At 51.9% G+C, this 17,586-nt stretch overlaps 1 protein-coding gene across 1 annotated transcript; it reads left to right on the top strand.

The window, feature by feature from the left end:
- Positions 1–4,531: 4,531 nt before the first annotated feature.
- On the top strand, positions 4,532–16,581 carry FEZF1 (FEZ family zinc finger 1). The gene is made up of 6 exons (XM_032221844.1): positions 4,532–5,347; positions 5,445–5,579; positions 6,465–6,597; positions 8,351–8,555; positions 15,564–15,617; positions 16,539–16,581. Exons 1-6 carry the CDS (start codon positions 4,532–4,534, stop codon positions 16,579–16,581), a joined length of 1,386 nt encoding a protein of 461 aa, XP_032077735.1.
- Positions 16,582–17,586: the final 1,005 nt, after the last annotated feature.

Genomic DNA, 17,586 nt, shown 5'->3' with positions numbered 1-17,586 from the left:
TACAAGCAACATGGTTATATTCATAAGTGGGAGGAGATAGGCAATAGGAAGAATGAGAAAAATAATACTAATACAGTCTCAGAAAATAGTTTGACAATGTTGTGGGAAGTAGTTGTTTAGCAGAGTGATGGCATTTGGGAAAAAACTGTCCTTGTATCTAGTTCTGGGGTGCAGTGCTCTATAGCTTTGGGACCCTTCCTATTCTTTCTAGAGTAGGAAGCAGAAATGGGATTTGCCTCCAGTGGGAATTTAACTATAGCTCTCTTTGATTGGCTTTCCTAACCAGAACCTGCCCAATCACCTTGTTTGCCCACCCAGAAGTAGAACTGGCTACCTCTGGTTCTCCAGTGGGAGCAATGGCTGTGTGAAGCAACCCTCCTCTATGCCTTCCCTTGTTTGTAGGCCAAATCAATGTTGCCTCTATGGCCTTTCTTCACTTGCATTTAACTACAGCACAAGAGTATTCTGGCAGCATCTCTTTTCCTCCTGCCTTGCTATTTCCATGGCATTGCCTGTATCACATTCAATGCCCCAGGGTGGAGAGCATGTTTAAGTCACTCTTAGATATATAAATGTTAAAGGGTCGCTTTCCCCACCACTCCCCGGGCCTCCATCACTGTCCAGCAGCACCAACATGAGCAAAATCTGTGAGCCTTTGTTACTCCTCACCTTGAAAGAAAGTCAGGCATCTGCAGCTATAGAGGTGGGAGAGATCATCAATGGGTGTGATCAATGTCAGTTTAGTTTTCTATTGAATCAAGGATGGGAATCATAGCAGAAGTGTACAGCATCCAGCTCCAAAGCAAATGCAGGTGTTTTGCATCACAAGGTCACAGTTTTAGGGTCAGAGGCTTTGCTATCTATTTCACTCTGATCCTAATTCCCCACAGCACACAAGTCCCAGAAGAGCTCCTTTAAGGAGCATGCACAGGTACAGGTGCAATGCTTTGGATCTGCCTACTTGACTGTGTATCCATTCAGCAGCAGAGAATGGTTTGTTTCTCTCTCACCCCTCTGTCCAGTTGATGGAGCTGTGGAGTAAATGATCTCACAACATAAGCCTGCATAGGCTGTGTTTGCATGACATATTTACTCAATGATTATTTGAATGCTGGTTTCCTGATTCAGTTCATCTAGTATTCTGGGGTTGGACACCCAAAGAACCATGAATTAACATCACTGAGCCATTGGCTAAAAGATCATCACCTGGCTCTTTCTATGGCTGCCCTTGACTGGAATGCAAACTTTCCCTTTATTTGGAGAAAGTTCATGGTTCCCACCACAGGTGAGATGAAAAACACTCAATTTAGGCTCCGCAGCACAACTCTAAGCATGGTTCTCCCTGGTGCATCCCTCTCAAAGCTACGCGCATACATGGTTATGGTTTGCTAGGAAGCAGAGCACTGTTTCTTAGCAAAGGCTTTCCAGGCCTTTGAAGCTGTGAGCAGAGCAGCCACTTGAAGTTTCTTTCTATCCTAAGCTGCTTCCCGCCGCCCAAGAAACATTATTGGCATCTCAGCAGCGAAGCAAAGCTCTTCGCCTTTACGCTTCCCAAAGCTTTTCAGTGAGGACAAATCCCTCTGACACTCAGAGCAATTCTTCTAAAGGAGGGAAGAGCAAGTGTATTGAATGGAATGCGATTTCTGCCTAGATCCCAACACTCATCACCGGGTCTTGAGGCAGTTTAGGGCTTCTGTTTCATGTGGGGAAAGGTGAGATCTCCCTGTCTAAGCTTGGCAGGAGTGAAGCTGTCTCAGATTTCTATGGGCTGGGCTGGGCCTACTTCCCTGCCCCAACGGCTGTCCCCCTCATTGCCTCTTTGATGCGCAAAGGTGAGGGAGGAGAGGGAGGCTGGTGACTTCCCACTCTTCCCCTTAGGCATTTTCTGATGGGTGGCAGAGCCAGTAAATCGACTTTGAGAAGAGATTATTCATGCTCTTTCCCATCTGAGAAGCGGGAAGGGGAGGGAGCCGAGCTCTTAAGGACTGACAAATAGGCCACTCTGGAGGAGTTAAGGAGAAGCAGACTTGGACAGCTCCACAAATAGCTACCGTGGGAGGCTGGGAGAGCGGCTGCGGCTGACACTTGGTCCTAAAGTAGCTGCTTCAGACTGCCTTCGCCACGGTACCAGCCAAGCACGTTTTGTGCTAAGCAAGAACCAGGTCTCGGTTCAGTCTGTCCGAGGTTGCACAGCGCTGTGTGCCAGATGCTGTAGAGGTAGAAGTGCTTGGCCCGCAATCGGTGTCCTTGCACCGCTCTCCGCCCCGGCCCCGCCTTGTTGCATCGGGGTGCTTAAAGAGGGAATCCGACCCCATTGGAGAGGGTGGCAATTATAGGGAAGAGCTGCTATAGGGAAGAGCTCCCATTAACCGCCCCGCGGTGGAGACACCTGTCCGGAGGTCAAAGTACAAGGAAAGGGCGGCAAAGCCCGTCCTAAAAAGGTGGGAGAGGGAGAAGATAGTATGGTGCGGATGCAGTGGCGGATTAAGGCTCATTGGTGCCCTAAGTACTGACAAATCCTGGTGCCCCTCCTTTGTATGTACTGTACAAACCTTCATTTTTCTTTCTTTCTCAACTTTGTGGTGCCCCCTTTGGGCCTGGTGCCCTAAGCAAGTGCTTAGCCTGCTTAATGGTTAATACACGATGAGCACATTTTTAAGAGGGAGGGGGCCCCACCAAGACAGGTGCGGGTCGTGGATAGGACACACTAATTTTGAGCAGCCACAGTTTCTCCTGCACCTGCATTAAAAGATATAAATAGTAACAACCGCGCAATGTACCACTGAACCTAATCTCCCCGCGAAGGAGTTTTGGATTTTTTTTTAATTCTCTGTTTTGGGGCCAAGAAGACTCTCGGTTTCTTAATGTTTCTTTCCCTGCAGTTCGGAGCGGCCTTTTTCTCCCGGCCCTTGGCCTCTCCTTGCAGCAGGTTAATGTAGCTCTTGGTCTGGGCTGCGCGACAGTCCAGGAGGCGTTAAGGAGGGCTGATCGGAGCCCAAAGGCTGCCACTCAGCCGGTCTCAAAGGGCACAGGAGCAGCCTAGCAACACGCATCAAGGGGTCCTCTCGGGGACAGTCCCTGGGGTGGATGTACCTTCGGCACCCTCTTTCTGCGTGAGTGAAAGGAGAGAATCAGCTCAGACTAGGGAAAGGGTTGGCTAGACTTCTTTCACCAGAAATCCACGCATTTCCAGCATCCAGGACAGAGAAGACGGATTGCATCCCGATCAACAGACCAAGCGGGGGTCAAGGCACCGCCAAATATGCGGAGACCCAGATCAGACAACCGGCGTCTCTAACAGAGAAGCGTAGCAAGGGGAACAATCCCTTCGGACCTCTTCCACTGAGGTCAAGGGGGTTCGCCAAGAGGAGTCCGATCCCTCGCGGGTGGGATTGCCGGTGGGTCCCGGCAGCGCCAGTTCCACGCTTCACCCGCCTCCGTTTCTACAGAGCCGAGCCAGGCAAGCAAGCAAGCGCCGCCTCGGGGGTCCCGCTGGAGCGCTACGGGAAGCGAGCGGGCGAGTCAGCAAGGCAGCAGCGGAGCAGCCGAAACCCTGTTCCCAGGTGCGCCCGACCTGAAAGGGACAGCGAGCGGGCCACGCAACTTTCTGCTCGCTCTCTGGCTCAGCGCTGCTTAGAAACCCGCGCCCCTCCGTCACGGGACCGCTGCCGACGCTGAACGGGTCGCGAGAGCCCTTGGTCTTTTGATGGGGGAGGGGGAGGAGGAGGGGGTGGAGGGAGGGAGGGGGGCTGGGGCTCCGGGTGATCTGATCAAGAAGAGGCCATTGGAGGCGAGGCGAGGTGAGGGGGATCCAGAGCAGAGGCGACCTAGAGAGAGGGAGGGGGCGGGAGAGACGAGCCCCCCTTCTCTCTGGGAGGAGGGCAGAGGGAGGCGCAGGCACCAATGAAAAGGAGCCACTGGCTCTCCGAGGTGGTGGGGAAGGGGGACTCAACTTCTCTCCCCCCCCCTTCCTCCCGGTGCCTGTTGGACGCGAATTGAGCAATTATCTAGTTTACCTTCCCTTCTTGGAAGTTAGCGATTGGCGGGATCGTGGCTGCTGCTATTGACCCAACACTTTCCATCGAGGGGGGGGGGGGGGGAACCGCGAGAGACGCTGCCAAGGAAGAGGAAGAGGAGGAGGGCAGCGCCAGCATCCCCCGCCAAGGAAGCACACCGGCGGCGGCGATGGGCCGGCGCGAGTCCATCGGGACGGGCAGGCGGCGTTCGCCGGCTGTCGGGATGGAGACCTTGCCGGAGCTCTTGCTGGTCCCGCAGACGATGAAGACGCGGAGGGCGCCGGTGGCGGCAGCGTCCTCGGAGGGCTTGAGGTCGGCTTCCAGAGTGGCGGCGGTGGCGGCAGCGGTGCGAGGCTCCCTGTCTGTCGAGCTGTGACCGGGCGCAACGGGGCCAAAGCATCCCGAACCGCGCTGACCCAAGCCAGACGCCGGCCATGGAGAAGAGCCGGCAGCAGCAGCAGCAGCAGCAGTTCCCCCCGACGGCGGCCAAGACCCTGGCTGTGGCGCGGGGCAACATGCTGAGCGCTCCCAAGCCCCTGGCCTTCTCCATCGAGCGCATCATGGCCAGGTCGGGCCCCGAGCCCCAAGCCGTGCCGCTGCTGCCCCACTTCTTGCAAGGGGGCGGCGGGACCCCCAAAGCGGCTGCAGCCACTGCGGCGGAGCACCTGAAGCCGCAGCAGCAGCAACCGGCGTTCAGCCTGGGGCCCTCCATCCCCTGCATGATCCCCTTCGTGCCGCTGGCTTACGAGCCCTTCGCCAAGGTGGGCTCCGAGCCCAGGAAACCCCCCTTGGAGCCGCCTTCTTCCTCCTCCTCTTCCTCCGCATCGTCCGCTCTGAGCTGCGCGCTCAGCCTCAAGCCCCAGGCCGGCGAGCCCTCGCTCAGCTTGCCGCAGCCGCCGCCCCACTACAAGCTGGTCCGGCCGCGCGTGATCAAGCACTCCTCCTTCCACGCCCTGGGCGCCCTGAGCTACTTCAGCCGGGCGTCAGAGCCACAGCCACAGCCGCCGGGCCTGAGCCTGCACCCGGTGGCCTCCTACTTCCTGGGCTCGTCGCTGCCGGCGCCTGCCTTGCAAGACTCGACGGGGCCCAAGTCCTACCTGGCCGAGCGCAACAAGCTCCAGACGCTGCCGTCCGGGCCGGAGAAGTTCTCCCAGGCAGCCTTCAAGGACCTGGCGCAGGCCCAGCTGCACAACGCCGCCGCAGCCGCCGCAGCTGCCGCGGCTCATCTCCTCGCTTCGGAGAAGCTGCCCTTCAAAGGGGTGTCGGCCGACTTCAGCCGCGGCTCGCCCAGCGCCAAGCCCAAGGTCTTCACCTGCGAGGTCTGCGGCAAGGCAAGTGACCCGCGCGCCTGGCCCCCGCCTCCCCTCCACCCCCTCCGGAAACCGCCCCGTCTAATCGCGCCTGTCTCTCTCTCTCTCTCTCTTGCAGGTCTTCAACGCGCACTACAACCTGACACGCCACATGCCGGTGCACACGGGCGCCCGGCCCTTCATCTGCAAGGTCTGCGGCAAGGGATTCCGCCAGGCCAGCACCCTCTGCCGCCACAAGATCATCCACACCCAGGTAGCGTTCCCGGCCCGGTTCCAGTGCGGGGCCTCTTTCGTGGGGCCGGGCTCAGAGGCGTCCCGGTGAGCCCACGACCCCAAGAAACTCCTCGCCCGGCTGGCCAAGGTCCAGAGCCCCCCAGGATTCGCGGCCCTTCCTGTCCTTTATTCCCACTCGGGGTTCTGAAGGCTTTTCCTTCTCCCTCTGCCCCGCGATGCTCGCCTCGCCTGAGACAGAAGGAGAGGGAGAAGCCAGGGGGTGTCTAGAGGCGAAGGAATGGGGGCTCTCTTGTCTGGCTTCGTTTGTCTTGCTTCGTTTTCCCTCGTTCTCCCCTCTTTTCTCGGGAAAAATGGCCCCAAATCTCCCGGCCTCGCTTGAAATCAGGGCCTCGCTTTGAGCACCGGTTCCTTAAGGCCGCATTTGGGAAACCTACTCCGTCTTTCTCTTCACGTGTGTTGTGTGAACTAAGTTTGTGTGCGGCTGGCAGATCGTGCGAACTGTGCTTCTAACAATCTGGTTTCGTTTCTTTAGAGTGTTGTGTGTAAAGGAGACTCTTCGCTGGACAGCGCGTCCTTAAATCCATTTTAGTCCCACAACCTCTCGAGGGCGCGACTCGATTCTCGGTCCCCCGAGAGGTCCCCGGCACACGAGGGCGCCGAGGCCACCGATTTCCCCTTCGGAGCCAGCCCCGTCGCATCTCCTCCCCTCCCCTTTGCTTCCCTTTCGGGAGGGTGGGGCCCCTTTCAACGAGCCTCTGGCAGAGGAGACCAGCGGCTGGATTCAAGCCCGCGGTTGTTGCTCTTTACAGCCGTGGGGTGACCAGGCCCTGGTACGGCCCCCTTTCCTCCTGAGCGCGCTGGTCTGAACGCGGATCCTCTTTTGATGTCGTTTTTCTCCCCACAGGAAAAGCCCCACAAGTGCAACCAGTGCGGGAAAGCGTTTAACCGGAGTTCCACGCTGAACACCCACACACGGATCCACGCGGGCTACAAGCCTTTCGTTTGCGAGTTCTGCGGAAAAGGCTTTCACCAAAAAGGTAAAAGCAGAACGCCGAGAATAGAGGGCCGAACAAGGACCGGCTGGGAGTTACCGCTGCAAAACGGAGCCTGCAGCTGGAACCGGTGGGAGGGGAGGGGGGCTTCTGGCGGTTGGTTTCTGGTGGGAGGCCTGATTAACAGCAGATTCTGCCCTAAAAACTACCATTCCCAGGCGCGGACCTGGAATTCAGCGGGTCTGATTTTGGAGAAGGGTAATTTGGGAAACGGCACTGTGAAAATGTAAATGCAAAAAAAATAGTATATATTTGAAAATAATATACATCATATGAATTTGCAAATGTAAAAAAAATTAGTTTATGTCGTTTGTTTTCCAGATGTGGGAAACCGTTACTATCCATGTCTGCACAAAACCAATGAGGCTTTGCCTTATATCTAAAATCTTTAAGGTTTTATTTTTCTATGTATTTAATCCGGCGGGTAGATAAGAAATTTATTTGATTTTACAATGTTAAGCATGATTGCGAGTGTAATTCGGCAAGTAAAAGTCAAGGAACAAAAAAGGATGCTTTCTTGGAAAAAAGTTCCACTATTGGGCCCGAACTTCAAAGTTACCGTGAGTCTCGTACTGCAGTCTGAGAAATATATTCCCAGTCTACTATCCCTTTCTGAGAAAGCAAAAAGGGGGGGTGGGGAAAAACGATTTTCCGATTCCGAAATGTCTAAAATTACAGGCTTTTTTTCAGTTACTGAAAAATAATTTAAAAGTGAATGGGATTTATTCCCCAAAGAACAAAGTTAAATTTAGTGGCTGTGCCAGTTGAGAAAATTACTCGTCCTGCTCTTTTTAATTCCTCCATTTCTTCTGAGAAAAAAAATATCCGTTGCCGTTTTAACCGGATCTGTAGCTAAATTGTAGCTAAAATCCTAAAACCAGATTTAGCGGTTTAGGATTAAACCCCACTGTTTACAACGGCTATGTAAACATGTACGCTACTTTCCCTGGAAAGTTTCACAGGCCACTTTTCGAAACTTTGTTCTGACAAAAAGCTAATTTATTTCTTTTACTGCCACGTCAGACAAAATGTCCCTGCGCATCCTTGCACCCCTGATTTAACGGGGGGGGGGGGGTAAAATTGTTAAATTGTGTTGGCTTGATTCCGCTGGGGTGGGTTGGTATTTCAGAAATAGAATGCTAAGGAAAACGGATTTCATCTCATCTACCTGGGGAACCTTCTGGATCCCGCAAAAAATCTATTTATTGATTAATCCCAAAACTTTGGGAGATTCCGATTTGGGCTTTTTGAGCTTGGGTTCCAGCTGAACCTGGTGAAATTCTGTTCCGTTGTGGCGAAATTTTCTGCTCCAAGAGTTGCAGGCAAACAATCCCAGAAGCCCAATTTAACTATTTGTTACGAGGGAAACCTGCATGCAGGGCATAAAGTGCATTAGGTTGTGTGAATGCTGGTTGATAAGGCGGGACTGGGCTTCGAAAGCTGGCTAAGATACGAGGTGCAGACCCGTTGAAGACGGTAACCGGGATGAGTTACAGCATCCCCGTTTTTGTTTTATTATTATAGTTCATCTCAACCATCCAAATGTTTAAAGCGGATTGGGCATTTTTATCCTCCTGCCAAGGGAAGATACGGACACCTTATAGTATTAAAGACTGGAAGTTCTTCCACGTAAAGCTGGCTTTTGTAATTGACCGGTGGTGATTTTGCATCATCATCATCATCATCATCATCATCATCATCATCATCATCATCATCATTATTATTATTACTATTCTAGGGAACTACAAGAACCATAAGCTGACCCACAGCGGTGAGAAGCAGTTCAAGTGCACCATTTGCAACAAGGCCTTCCACCAGGTCTACAACCTGACCTTCCACATGCACACCCACAACGACAAGAAGCCCTTCACCTGCCCCACCTGCGGGAAAGGCTTTTGCCGGAACTTTGACCTCAAGAAACACGTCCGCAAACTGCACGACAACGGCGGGGGCGGAGGCGCCCCTCTGGGGCTCCCTCGCGGCGGCGGGGGCGGCGGCGGCGGCAGCGAGACTGACCTACCGCCGCCGCCGCTGCTTCACCGCCCGTGACGCCCCCTTCCTCCCTCTCCGGCTGCACTCCCCGGCCTCCCGCTCCCGAGGAAGCCGCGCTGGTGCTGGCAGAAGCAGCGGGACTCCGTGGACTTTGGCTCCTTGGTTGCTGCCGGGGGGAGCAAAAAGACTGCAACCGCCGCTCCCCCACCCTCCCCACGATTTGTCGGAGGACAACGCTCCGGGCATGTATTTATTGAGTCGCCGCCCACTCTGTAACCCGGAGGCCTTGGAAATCTCTCCCTCTCCCTCCCTCCCTCTCTCTCTTTCGGTTGTTCCTGCATGTGTGTGTGTATGTATGCGTGCATGTGTGTTTGGAGCAGCAAGGCTGACTCTGCGGGCTGGTGGCGCTTGAGCTCACCCGATAAGGAGAGGGGGTGCTGGTGACAACATGTTGAATGTCAGAGTGCGTGTCTTTCCTCATGGTCTCCTTTCCCGTCTCCTTTCCTCCCCGCCCCCGACTTTGGCAGCCGGTAGGGAGCAATAGGAGAGGCGCGCGCTTAGGAAGGAAGCACTTTCGATCCTAGTTTTATTTTCGAGGATCAATTATTTCCAAGTGTCGGAGCTGGAGAAGGTGGAGTGAGACCGTCCGGACACGCCCCAAGTCCAGAGTCTTGTGTTTGTCTGGCTAGGAACTTAGCGGGCTCCTGAGCTGGCCCTTGGGAGTTTGCTGTCCCCCCAGAAGCGTTTCCTGGAAGCAAATACTTCGGGCATCCTAACCCCCTGGGCTCTTCGCTGTCACTAGCGAAGGGGGTGCACTCCCCTCCTTCCTAGAAACAACCCCCCCTTTGGTCCTTCAGAAGGAGAGCAAAATCACTCCCACCTTGATAGATCCCGAAAGAGAAATTCGTTCCCGGTTGTCTGAATTACCTGGATCGGTCTCGTTCTGTCCACGGTTTATCCCGACATCCGAATGCGGATCTCGCTCGTCTCCCTTGAAAAGCGGATTCTTTTAAAGGGTGCACCGAACTCCTGAAGGGGCCCGGTAGCCCTTTTCCCGCATCGTTACGCCTCTAAATGAAACGTGTTCCTTAAAAAAGAGCTATCAGGCCTTTTTTTTGCCCTTCTAGGCCAAGAAGGTGCTTCTTTTCCGACGAAACTGAACCATCAGGGCGCTTCTTTAACGGGGTACCCAACGCGCCCCCCCTCCCCCGATCTCCATGGCCGCTGCCTTTATTAGCTTGAGTATCCCGGCAGATCCCCCGCGCTTCAGAAAGGGCTGACCTGAAAAAGGCAGTCCAAAAGGGGAAAAAAGGGAAAGCGCGATAAGTTTCTGGTCTGGGGTGGTCCCATCCCTTCTACGGCGTCCCTTTCCCCGAGGACAGTCCCGACGTTTTCCCTGGACCCCGTGTGTGAATGGAGGCGTGTACAGGTTTGTGTGTCTTACCGAGAAAGATCTATTTTTGTCACTAAAAGACTTTGGAAATACTCCAGTGCAGGGGTCTCCAACCTTGGCAACTTTAAAACTCGTGGACTTCAGCTCCCAGAATTCCTCAGCCAACTGGCTGAGGAATTCTGGGAACTGAAGTCCACAAGTCTTAAACTGGCCAAGGTTGGAGACCCCTGCTCCAGTGCACCCTCGAGCGGGGGAATCCCTCCCACATCTCCTTCTTGGAGGCCTCCGCTGTGGTCCCCTTGGGTCTGACAATTCCCGTTTAGGAGTTCCCTCCAAACTCCTTTTGCTGTATATAGAGATTTTTATCACCCGCTGTGTTGGTTGACTTGGCCTGCTGGTCGCTTCTGTTTGTCCCTCGGGTTCTCGATTCCTCCGTTGTGGGTCGCTTCTCCTTCTTTCCTTTCCTTCCCACCTTTCCTCTCCTTCATCCCACTCTACCCCTTGTGGAGGTTTGTACGGATCTGAAATTTCCAGTTGTATTTTTTTAAATTATTATAATTATGATTATTGCACGTGCAAAAGAAAACAAAAAAAAACAGGGAGCGGGGGTTGGGATTTGGTGGCAAATAAAAGTGGTTGGTTCGCCTCTTTAAAACGGAAAAAACGGGTGGCTGTTTCTCCCGCCTGGCAAGGGGAGGGAGGAGCCGAGGGAAGGGAATTCCTCTGGGGGTCGCCCGGCCCGCCAACCTCGGTAGGTGAGCCGAGCAGCAGAGGTGCCAACGCGGGTCCTTGAGAAGCCTAGCCGGGCGCGGGTGTTGTCTAACTACCAAACGCTGCTGTCTGCTTGCCAAAACACGGATCTCACTGCTAAAGGAGTTTAATTAAGACTCGAGGGTAATTAGTTCGGTTTGATCAAAGCTCCGGGCCTCGAGAGAGGAGCTTCTGTAAAGCTCCCCCTACACACACACACACACACACACACACACACACACACACACACACACACACACACACACACACACAAAGGGAGAGGGAGAGAGGGAGACAGACAGACAGACAGACTTCTTGGCAAAAGGCGGAGAAAGCACTGAAAGGGAGCTTTGTCCTTGCGACGTTCTCTTGCAGCAGCCGACCAGTCCGGGAAGGAGCATCTGTCCTTCTGTGATCCGGGGTGAAAGTGATGCGGGGAAGGAATGCAAGCATCTCTCGACCGGATCGCCCCTGGAGTGAGAACATCTCTACTCCAGGCAGAGGCCTGATTGGGGATCATCTAAAGCCTTTCTCCACCCTTTTCAAGCAACAACCAACTCTCCCTCCCTGTTTAGGGGGTCCCCCCCCCTGCCGTCCCTCTTACCCCCTCGCCTACTCCGCCCCCGGGTCTTTTAGCAGCTGACTCCCCGAGGAAGAGCGGGCGGACTTTAGAGCTGGCACGGCGCTGCTTGGTGATCCTGGCTGGGTCAAAAATAGATCTGGTTCCGAACTGGGCTTTAAAAAAAAAAGAGCCAACTCCCCTTCCTCCTCTGACTGACCCCCCGTTTCTTTCGGCTCCGAGCGATCAGGAGGAAGTGAAGCAGATTGGGAGGGGGGGCAGTGGCGGATTAAGGCTCCCTGGTGCCCTACGCACTGACAAATCTTAGTGCCCCTCCTTTGTGCATACTGTTCAAATCTTCATTTTTCTTTCTTTCTGAACTTTGTGCGGCCCCCTTTGGGCCTGGTGCCCTAAGCACGTGCTTATTCTGCTTGCTTAATGGTTAGTACACCACCGAGTGGGGGGCGGGGAAAGGAATGTAAAAGTTAGGACCAGCGAGCAGGCCCGATTTCCTTCTCCCTCTCCATTTCCCCAACAGAAAGAAACCAATTCGCTTTCTTAGACCAGGAAAAAAGATTCACGGAGTAACTAAAACTGGAACCGATCGAGGGACGAGACGCCAAGGAGGTTCTGGTTGAAGTCAAGGGTGCGCCGTCCTCGGGCGTCCTCAGATTCGGGAGTGAAGCTTGCGCCACGTGCTCCACGAGCGGAGCTTCTGAAAGCTTCCCCCTCATTGTATCATGAAAAACAAACCCACCCTTCCAAATAACGGTAGTGCTTAAAAAGAATCCCAAACCAGACTGGCAGGTCAGAGGAGCTCCCACCGAAGGCGGCGTTCTCCAGGAGGGCTGGACTGCACCTCCCCTCAGCCAAGCTCCCCGGCAGGACCATTTGGAGTCTGGGAAAATCGCCCTGGAAGGACCGTGGAGGGAAAGGCCCAAGGAGAGACCGAAAGGCCGCGGGAGACGAGCCTGGTGTTGACAGCGGTCGGGAAGGCGCGGAGCCCGAAGGGGGGAGCAAAGGAGCTAAAGGCCGCCCCTCCCTCTCATGGGGCTCCTTTCAGCTCCGCTTGCCCCCTCCCACCAAAGGGAGCCCATCCTCCCATGCTCAGCCTCCCCACCCCACACACAGCCAGGCGAGGCCACGTGCTGCTTGGGAGGGATGAGGTGGGATGCCGCATCGAAGGATGCTTGCCCCTCGCAAAAAGGGGGCAGGGCCAGCCAAAAAAGGGGGCGGGAGGATGAGACTCGCTCATTCGCTGGGATGAGAAGCTTTTAAAACACCCGCTTTTTGCCTGGGGATGGGGGGAGAAACATCCAAGGTGACCCGGGTCGCGATTTTAATTACACCGACCGTTTGCAGCCCCGCCCCATCCCCGGCTGGACTTGCCCGGACCGACCGCCTCTCATCCAGTAGCTCCGCCTGAGCGCTGGGATATTTTTCTCCGGCATCCGGTCCAGTGAGCTTTTCAGCATCCAGCTGTTTGGGTTAGGGTTGATTTTCTGCCACAGAATCTCCTAGGCCACTGGTGATAAATGTTGGTGGTCTGCAGAAAAATTATTTGCATTTTTATATTGCACTAAATACTATTTATCTTTTTTTAAAAAAAATCATAATAGTGGTCCGGGGCATTTAAAATATGAATTTAGTGGTCCCTGAAGCCCGAAAGGTTGGTGACCCCTGTCCTAGGCGGCGTCCAAAAACGCCACTTCGGGGGAGCTGCGTCAGGACTTCCTTGACCGAAAGAAAGGGGGAAAGAAAGCGATTTGGGGGCCTTTGCTTGGAAGCGGCCCATGAACGGCTGCCACGTTAGAAATCCCACGGGATTGTAGAAGCCCCCGCACTGGGGAGGGGGAGGGTGGCTGAGGTTGTTAGCAAGGAAACATCGTTAGATCAAAGTCTCCACCCCTCCACTCCTTGTTCCCCACTTCTGTTTCGGCCGTTGGTGCTCTGGCTAAAGATAATGGGAGATTAACCCGAGTCATCCGGAGGACACCAAATTAGGCAGACCACTTTAAATGCCGCCAAGGAGCACTCGTCACTGTTTTACACTTTGTTGAACACCCAGGCAAAGTAGAGACCGGGGTGGGGGTGGGGGGGTTTGATTCTGACAGTTTTAAAGATGCAGGAATTTCTTCCTTCTTTTCTGGCTGTGTGAAATCCGATACGCCGAGAACGAAGGTGTTTTTAAGTATGATTTTACTGAAACTTTATATATAGTATATAAATATATATATATATATATATATAGTGTGTGTGTGTGTGTTATATTTGTGCTGATAAATAAATAAAGGGAGACTAGTATAGATCTATTTCAAGCTATTTAGCTCTCATCAGCTAGCCATACCCTTACTGGGATTACTTTACTGGCTAGCTGATGAGAGCTAAATAGCTTGAAATAGATCTATACTAGTCTCCCTTTATTTATTTATCAGCACAAATATAACACAAATATAACAAAGGCAACAGTAAAAATATTGGGTTTCTTATATATATAAACTAATACAATCTGGCATAGAGTAAGGAAGAAAAGGGAAAGGGAAAAAATCGAAGAGAAAGCAAAAAGTGCAAGAAAAGAGAAAAAAGTTCAGAAAAGAAAGAAAAGAGAAACAGAGAAACGGCTTCCGAAACTCTTCACAGCAGTTCTAAGTGCAGGGCGGTGGGGGGGGGGGGAGTTTTAAGCGTTCTTGCGGCTCTTAAAAGACGCGCTGTCTCTTATGCGTCACGTGCTGCGATTGCCCCAGAACAAGAAAAGCCGGTTATTGCGAACCCTCCAGCTGAGGAAAATGGACAATGTAGTCCGACGTAACTGGAAAGCGCGTGTGTAAAGGTGTTTGCGTGTGACTGTTCTCCTTAAGTCCCCATAAGGCTTGAATCTGGTCTCCAGAGAAAGCGGATCTGACCCCCAGTGAATCCCGTTGAAGCCGCGGGATTTGAACTTGCAGCTCTATAAACGGGAGGACTCGAGGACAGCTGGGTGCTTCCCCTCGGCCGGAGCACCTGTCCTGTCTGCTTCGGCTCTCCCCGAGCCCTGAAACGCCGTTTTCTCTTAAGAAGGGCTTGGGAAGCTAACGCAGCAATTTCCTTTCTCCCGACGAAACGAGCCGGTTAGGTAGAAGGCAACGAATTTTGGACCTCAAAATTCTCCAATTCTTTGGAAAGCAGAAGTTTTACCCAATCTTGGAGACTGGCGAGTCCCCTTGCAGCTCTACCCACCGCCCGGTAGGCCGTTGGAACAGCGTGAGGCTAAGCAAGCGTGGAACGGTCGGATCGGTCTAGAGGATTGCATTCGCGTGAGAATGGCCACGGCGAGCAAGGAGGGATACTATCCTATTCATATTGATAGGGCACATAGAACCAGAAGCAGCTCGCTCCGAGGTGTATTATCTCTTCTTACTCCTCCCTGCAATTTCCCCCTTCTCTCCCCCCACCCCTACCGCCCTCCGTTGGCCAAATAAAGAGTGGGGAAGGACCCTTGCTTTCACTTTCCTCGTCTTTTTCCTTACTCCAGCGGCGGTCCATGGATTCAGGAAATGGGATGAACGAGCCAAAGGATTCTGGGAACGCAAAGGCCGAAGCAAAAGGCACCGCGGGAGGTGGGAAGGGGGAGCAGGTTCCAATCCTGAACTACTCGCTTAGTAAAAGGTCACCCTCGTGTCCCAAGCCATCCGGAACCTGTGGAACGGTGCTGTGAAAAAATAAAATAAAATAAAACTGTAGACCAACTGATCTGGCCGGCAGGAATTCCCCTGGAGGGGCCCTTGGTGCTCTCCGAGCTTGGTTGGTGTCTTGCAGACGTTTCGTTACCCAAACTAGGTAACAATATCAGTGCACTCATGGCGTTAACGAGTGATTGGAATTCCCCTTGTTAAGCGGGGCTGCTGGGGTCCCATGAGGACTGCAAGCGAGCAAGCAAGGCTGCTGCTAAAGACCAAAGCATAACAAACACACACACCCTTCGTTTATCCCATTCCTAAGAGATAGAAATAGGGAACCTCAAAATTGGCGGGGAGGCCTTATTGTTCCCTCAAACCGAGAGGTAGAATGCGGGAGGAGGGAAAATCGCATTTGGATTAACGAGATTTAAGCCACGGAGGATGGCAAAAGCAAGATGCCAGTGGGTGAAATTGGTCCTCATAGTGAGGATCGCGGCTGTTATTTGTAAACAAGATTTGCGTTTGCCTGTGCAACAGTCTCTGGCATTTCAAGTGTTTGGTCTCAGAGCAGTAGCTGAGACGATGGAGGGATGAGGCTTTCTGTTTTTACTGGTTGTTCATTAGAAGAGATTTCAGCAAATACAGGGGACAGGAGGTTAAAACATAGCGGTTGCAGGAACTGGCTAGTCTAGTGAAGAGAAGGACCAGGAGACATGACAGCAGTCTTCCAATATTTGGGGGGCTTCCACAGAGAGGTCAAGCTATTTCTCAAAACACCTAAAAATGCCAGACAAGGAATAATGGCTGGAAACTGTAAAAGGAGAGATTCAACCTGTAAATAAGGATAAATTTTCTGATAGTGAGAACAATCAACCAATGGACTAGCTTGCCTTGAGAAGTTGTGGGAGCTTCGTCACTGGAAGCTTTCAAGAAGAGACTGGACTGCCATTTGTCAGAAATGGTATAGGGTCTCCTGCTTGGGCAGGGTAGGGGGTTGGACTAGAAGACCTAAAAGGTCCCATCCAACTCTGTTTTTAAAGAAAATATTGCTTTCTTCTGCACCTCATTTGCTGACATTATATTTGCCATATTTTTCATGCTCCAAAGCCTTGCCGGCTTGCAGCCAAGCCAGGTGGAAGAAATCCGATTATTTCTATTCTCGACTCACCTTCCTGCTTTAGTGGGGTGGTGAAGCTCCGTGAATAAAACTTCGGCAATTCTGCTGTGACTGTTTTCATCTGTCATCCAAGCAATTACCTACATATTTGTTTGTGCTTCTAGGATGAAGAGAGACAGAGAGAAAATACCTTATTCCACACTATGCATAAAACTTCCACATTTTCAACGGTTTCAGAGATAACGGGGACCCCCATTGATAGTCAACCAGGGTTCACTCAACCCAGTATTCTGGGAAAGTTTATGTATTACTGTATGTAAGTAGATAGTTGTAGTGCATTACAGACTGAAATTCAAACTATCAACAGGGGATAGCTTCAGAAACTGACCATGCTAAGCAGAAGGTGGCTGGTTACAAACAAAGCTCATTCTTATTTTGATTTGTTGGCTTATCTTACAGAAGCACCACAGAGGTTTTATTGTACAGCTCTGATGTGTATTGATTTATTTTGCAAACTTCCCAGAGTCCCATTGAAACCCATCAGTCAATCAATCAATCAATCAATCCATCGCTATTCATCTCCAGTACAGTTATTTGCAACCTGGCACAGATTGGTATGCTTTAATTCCACAGGTGTAGCTTTTCCTTCATCAAATGCTGAGCAAGGAGGAAAGGAATCCAAGATAGACGCTGAGGCTTTGACCTCCTGCTGTCACAATGGAGAGTGTAGGAAAAAAACTAGTCTATACCCGCGGGGAGATATGCAGGTTTAAAAATAGTTTCTATCCTTGGGTCTTTAGACTCTTAAACACAACCACAATCACTCCACTCACACGCAGAAACGTATGACTAATTTTTCTTTTTCTTTCTTCTTTTCTTGTTTTCCTAATTACTTGCATGGAGATTATTCTTTATACTATTTATGTTGTTTGTATTTTTTTGTTTTGGATTGCACCACTGAGGCTAAAACTAATTTCATTATATACATGATGTACAATGACAAGAAAGGCTGTACTATACTAAGGAACCTAAAAGGAGAACTTGCTTGATCTTTTTTTCCCATCTGAAGGTACCATTGTGCATCTGCAGAAATACCTTGGGTTATGGTTTTCCCTCCTTGAGTTTGTCTCCCTCTACAGGGGCAGCATTTGTGGACAATCTCTGTCCTGGGGCTGCTGTCTCTGGATTCTCTGGACTTCAGCAGGGCTTCTCTCCCTATCCTCCGATTTTGAGCTGGGGAAACAAACCATAAATTCTCTCCATTGTTGGCAAGTGATCAATGAAGTGATTGAAAGATGCCCATCTGTGTATCATTGGGGGAAATGGTTTCTCGGTAACAATGCCTATAACTGGATTCTTTCTTTCTTTCTTTCTTTCTTTCTTTCTTTCTTTCTTTCTTTCTTTCTTTCTTTCTTTCTTTCTTTCTTTCTTTCTCTCTCTTTCTTTCTCTTTCTTTCTCTTTCTTTCTCTTCTTTTTCTCCTCCTCTTCCTTCCCCTCCTCCCTCTT

Source organism: Thamnophis elegans, chromosome 7 (genome assembly GCF_009769535.1).
Source record: "Thamnophis elegans isolate rThaEle1 chromosome 7, rThaEle1.pri, whole genome shotgun sequence".
NCBI lineage: Eukaryota > Metazoa > Chordata > Lepidosauria > Squamata > Colubridae > Thamnophis > Thamnophis elegans.
The sequence above is the reverse complement of the archived record's forward strand: the minus strand, read 5'-3'. Positions and strand labels throughout refer to the sequence as shown.

Excerpts from the sequence above, each read along its gene's own strand:
- FEZF1 (XM_032221844.1), top strand. The coding sequence starts at position 4,532 with ATGCTGAGCGCTCCCAAGCCCCTGGCCTTCTCCATCGAGCGCATCATG. Across the intron at positions 5,348-5,444 it reads CCTGCGAGGTCTGCGGCAAG|GTCTTCAACGCGCACTACAA; the intron begins GCAAGTGACCCG and ends TCTCTCTTGCAG. Across the intron at positions 8,556-15,563 it reads GTCCGCAAACTGCACGACAA|TGTTTTTACTGGTTGTTCAT; the intron begins CGGCGGGGGCGG and ends GATGAGGCTTTC.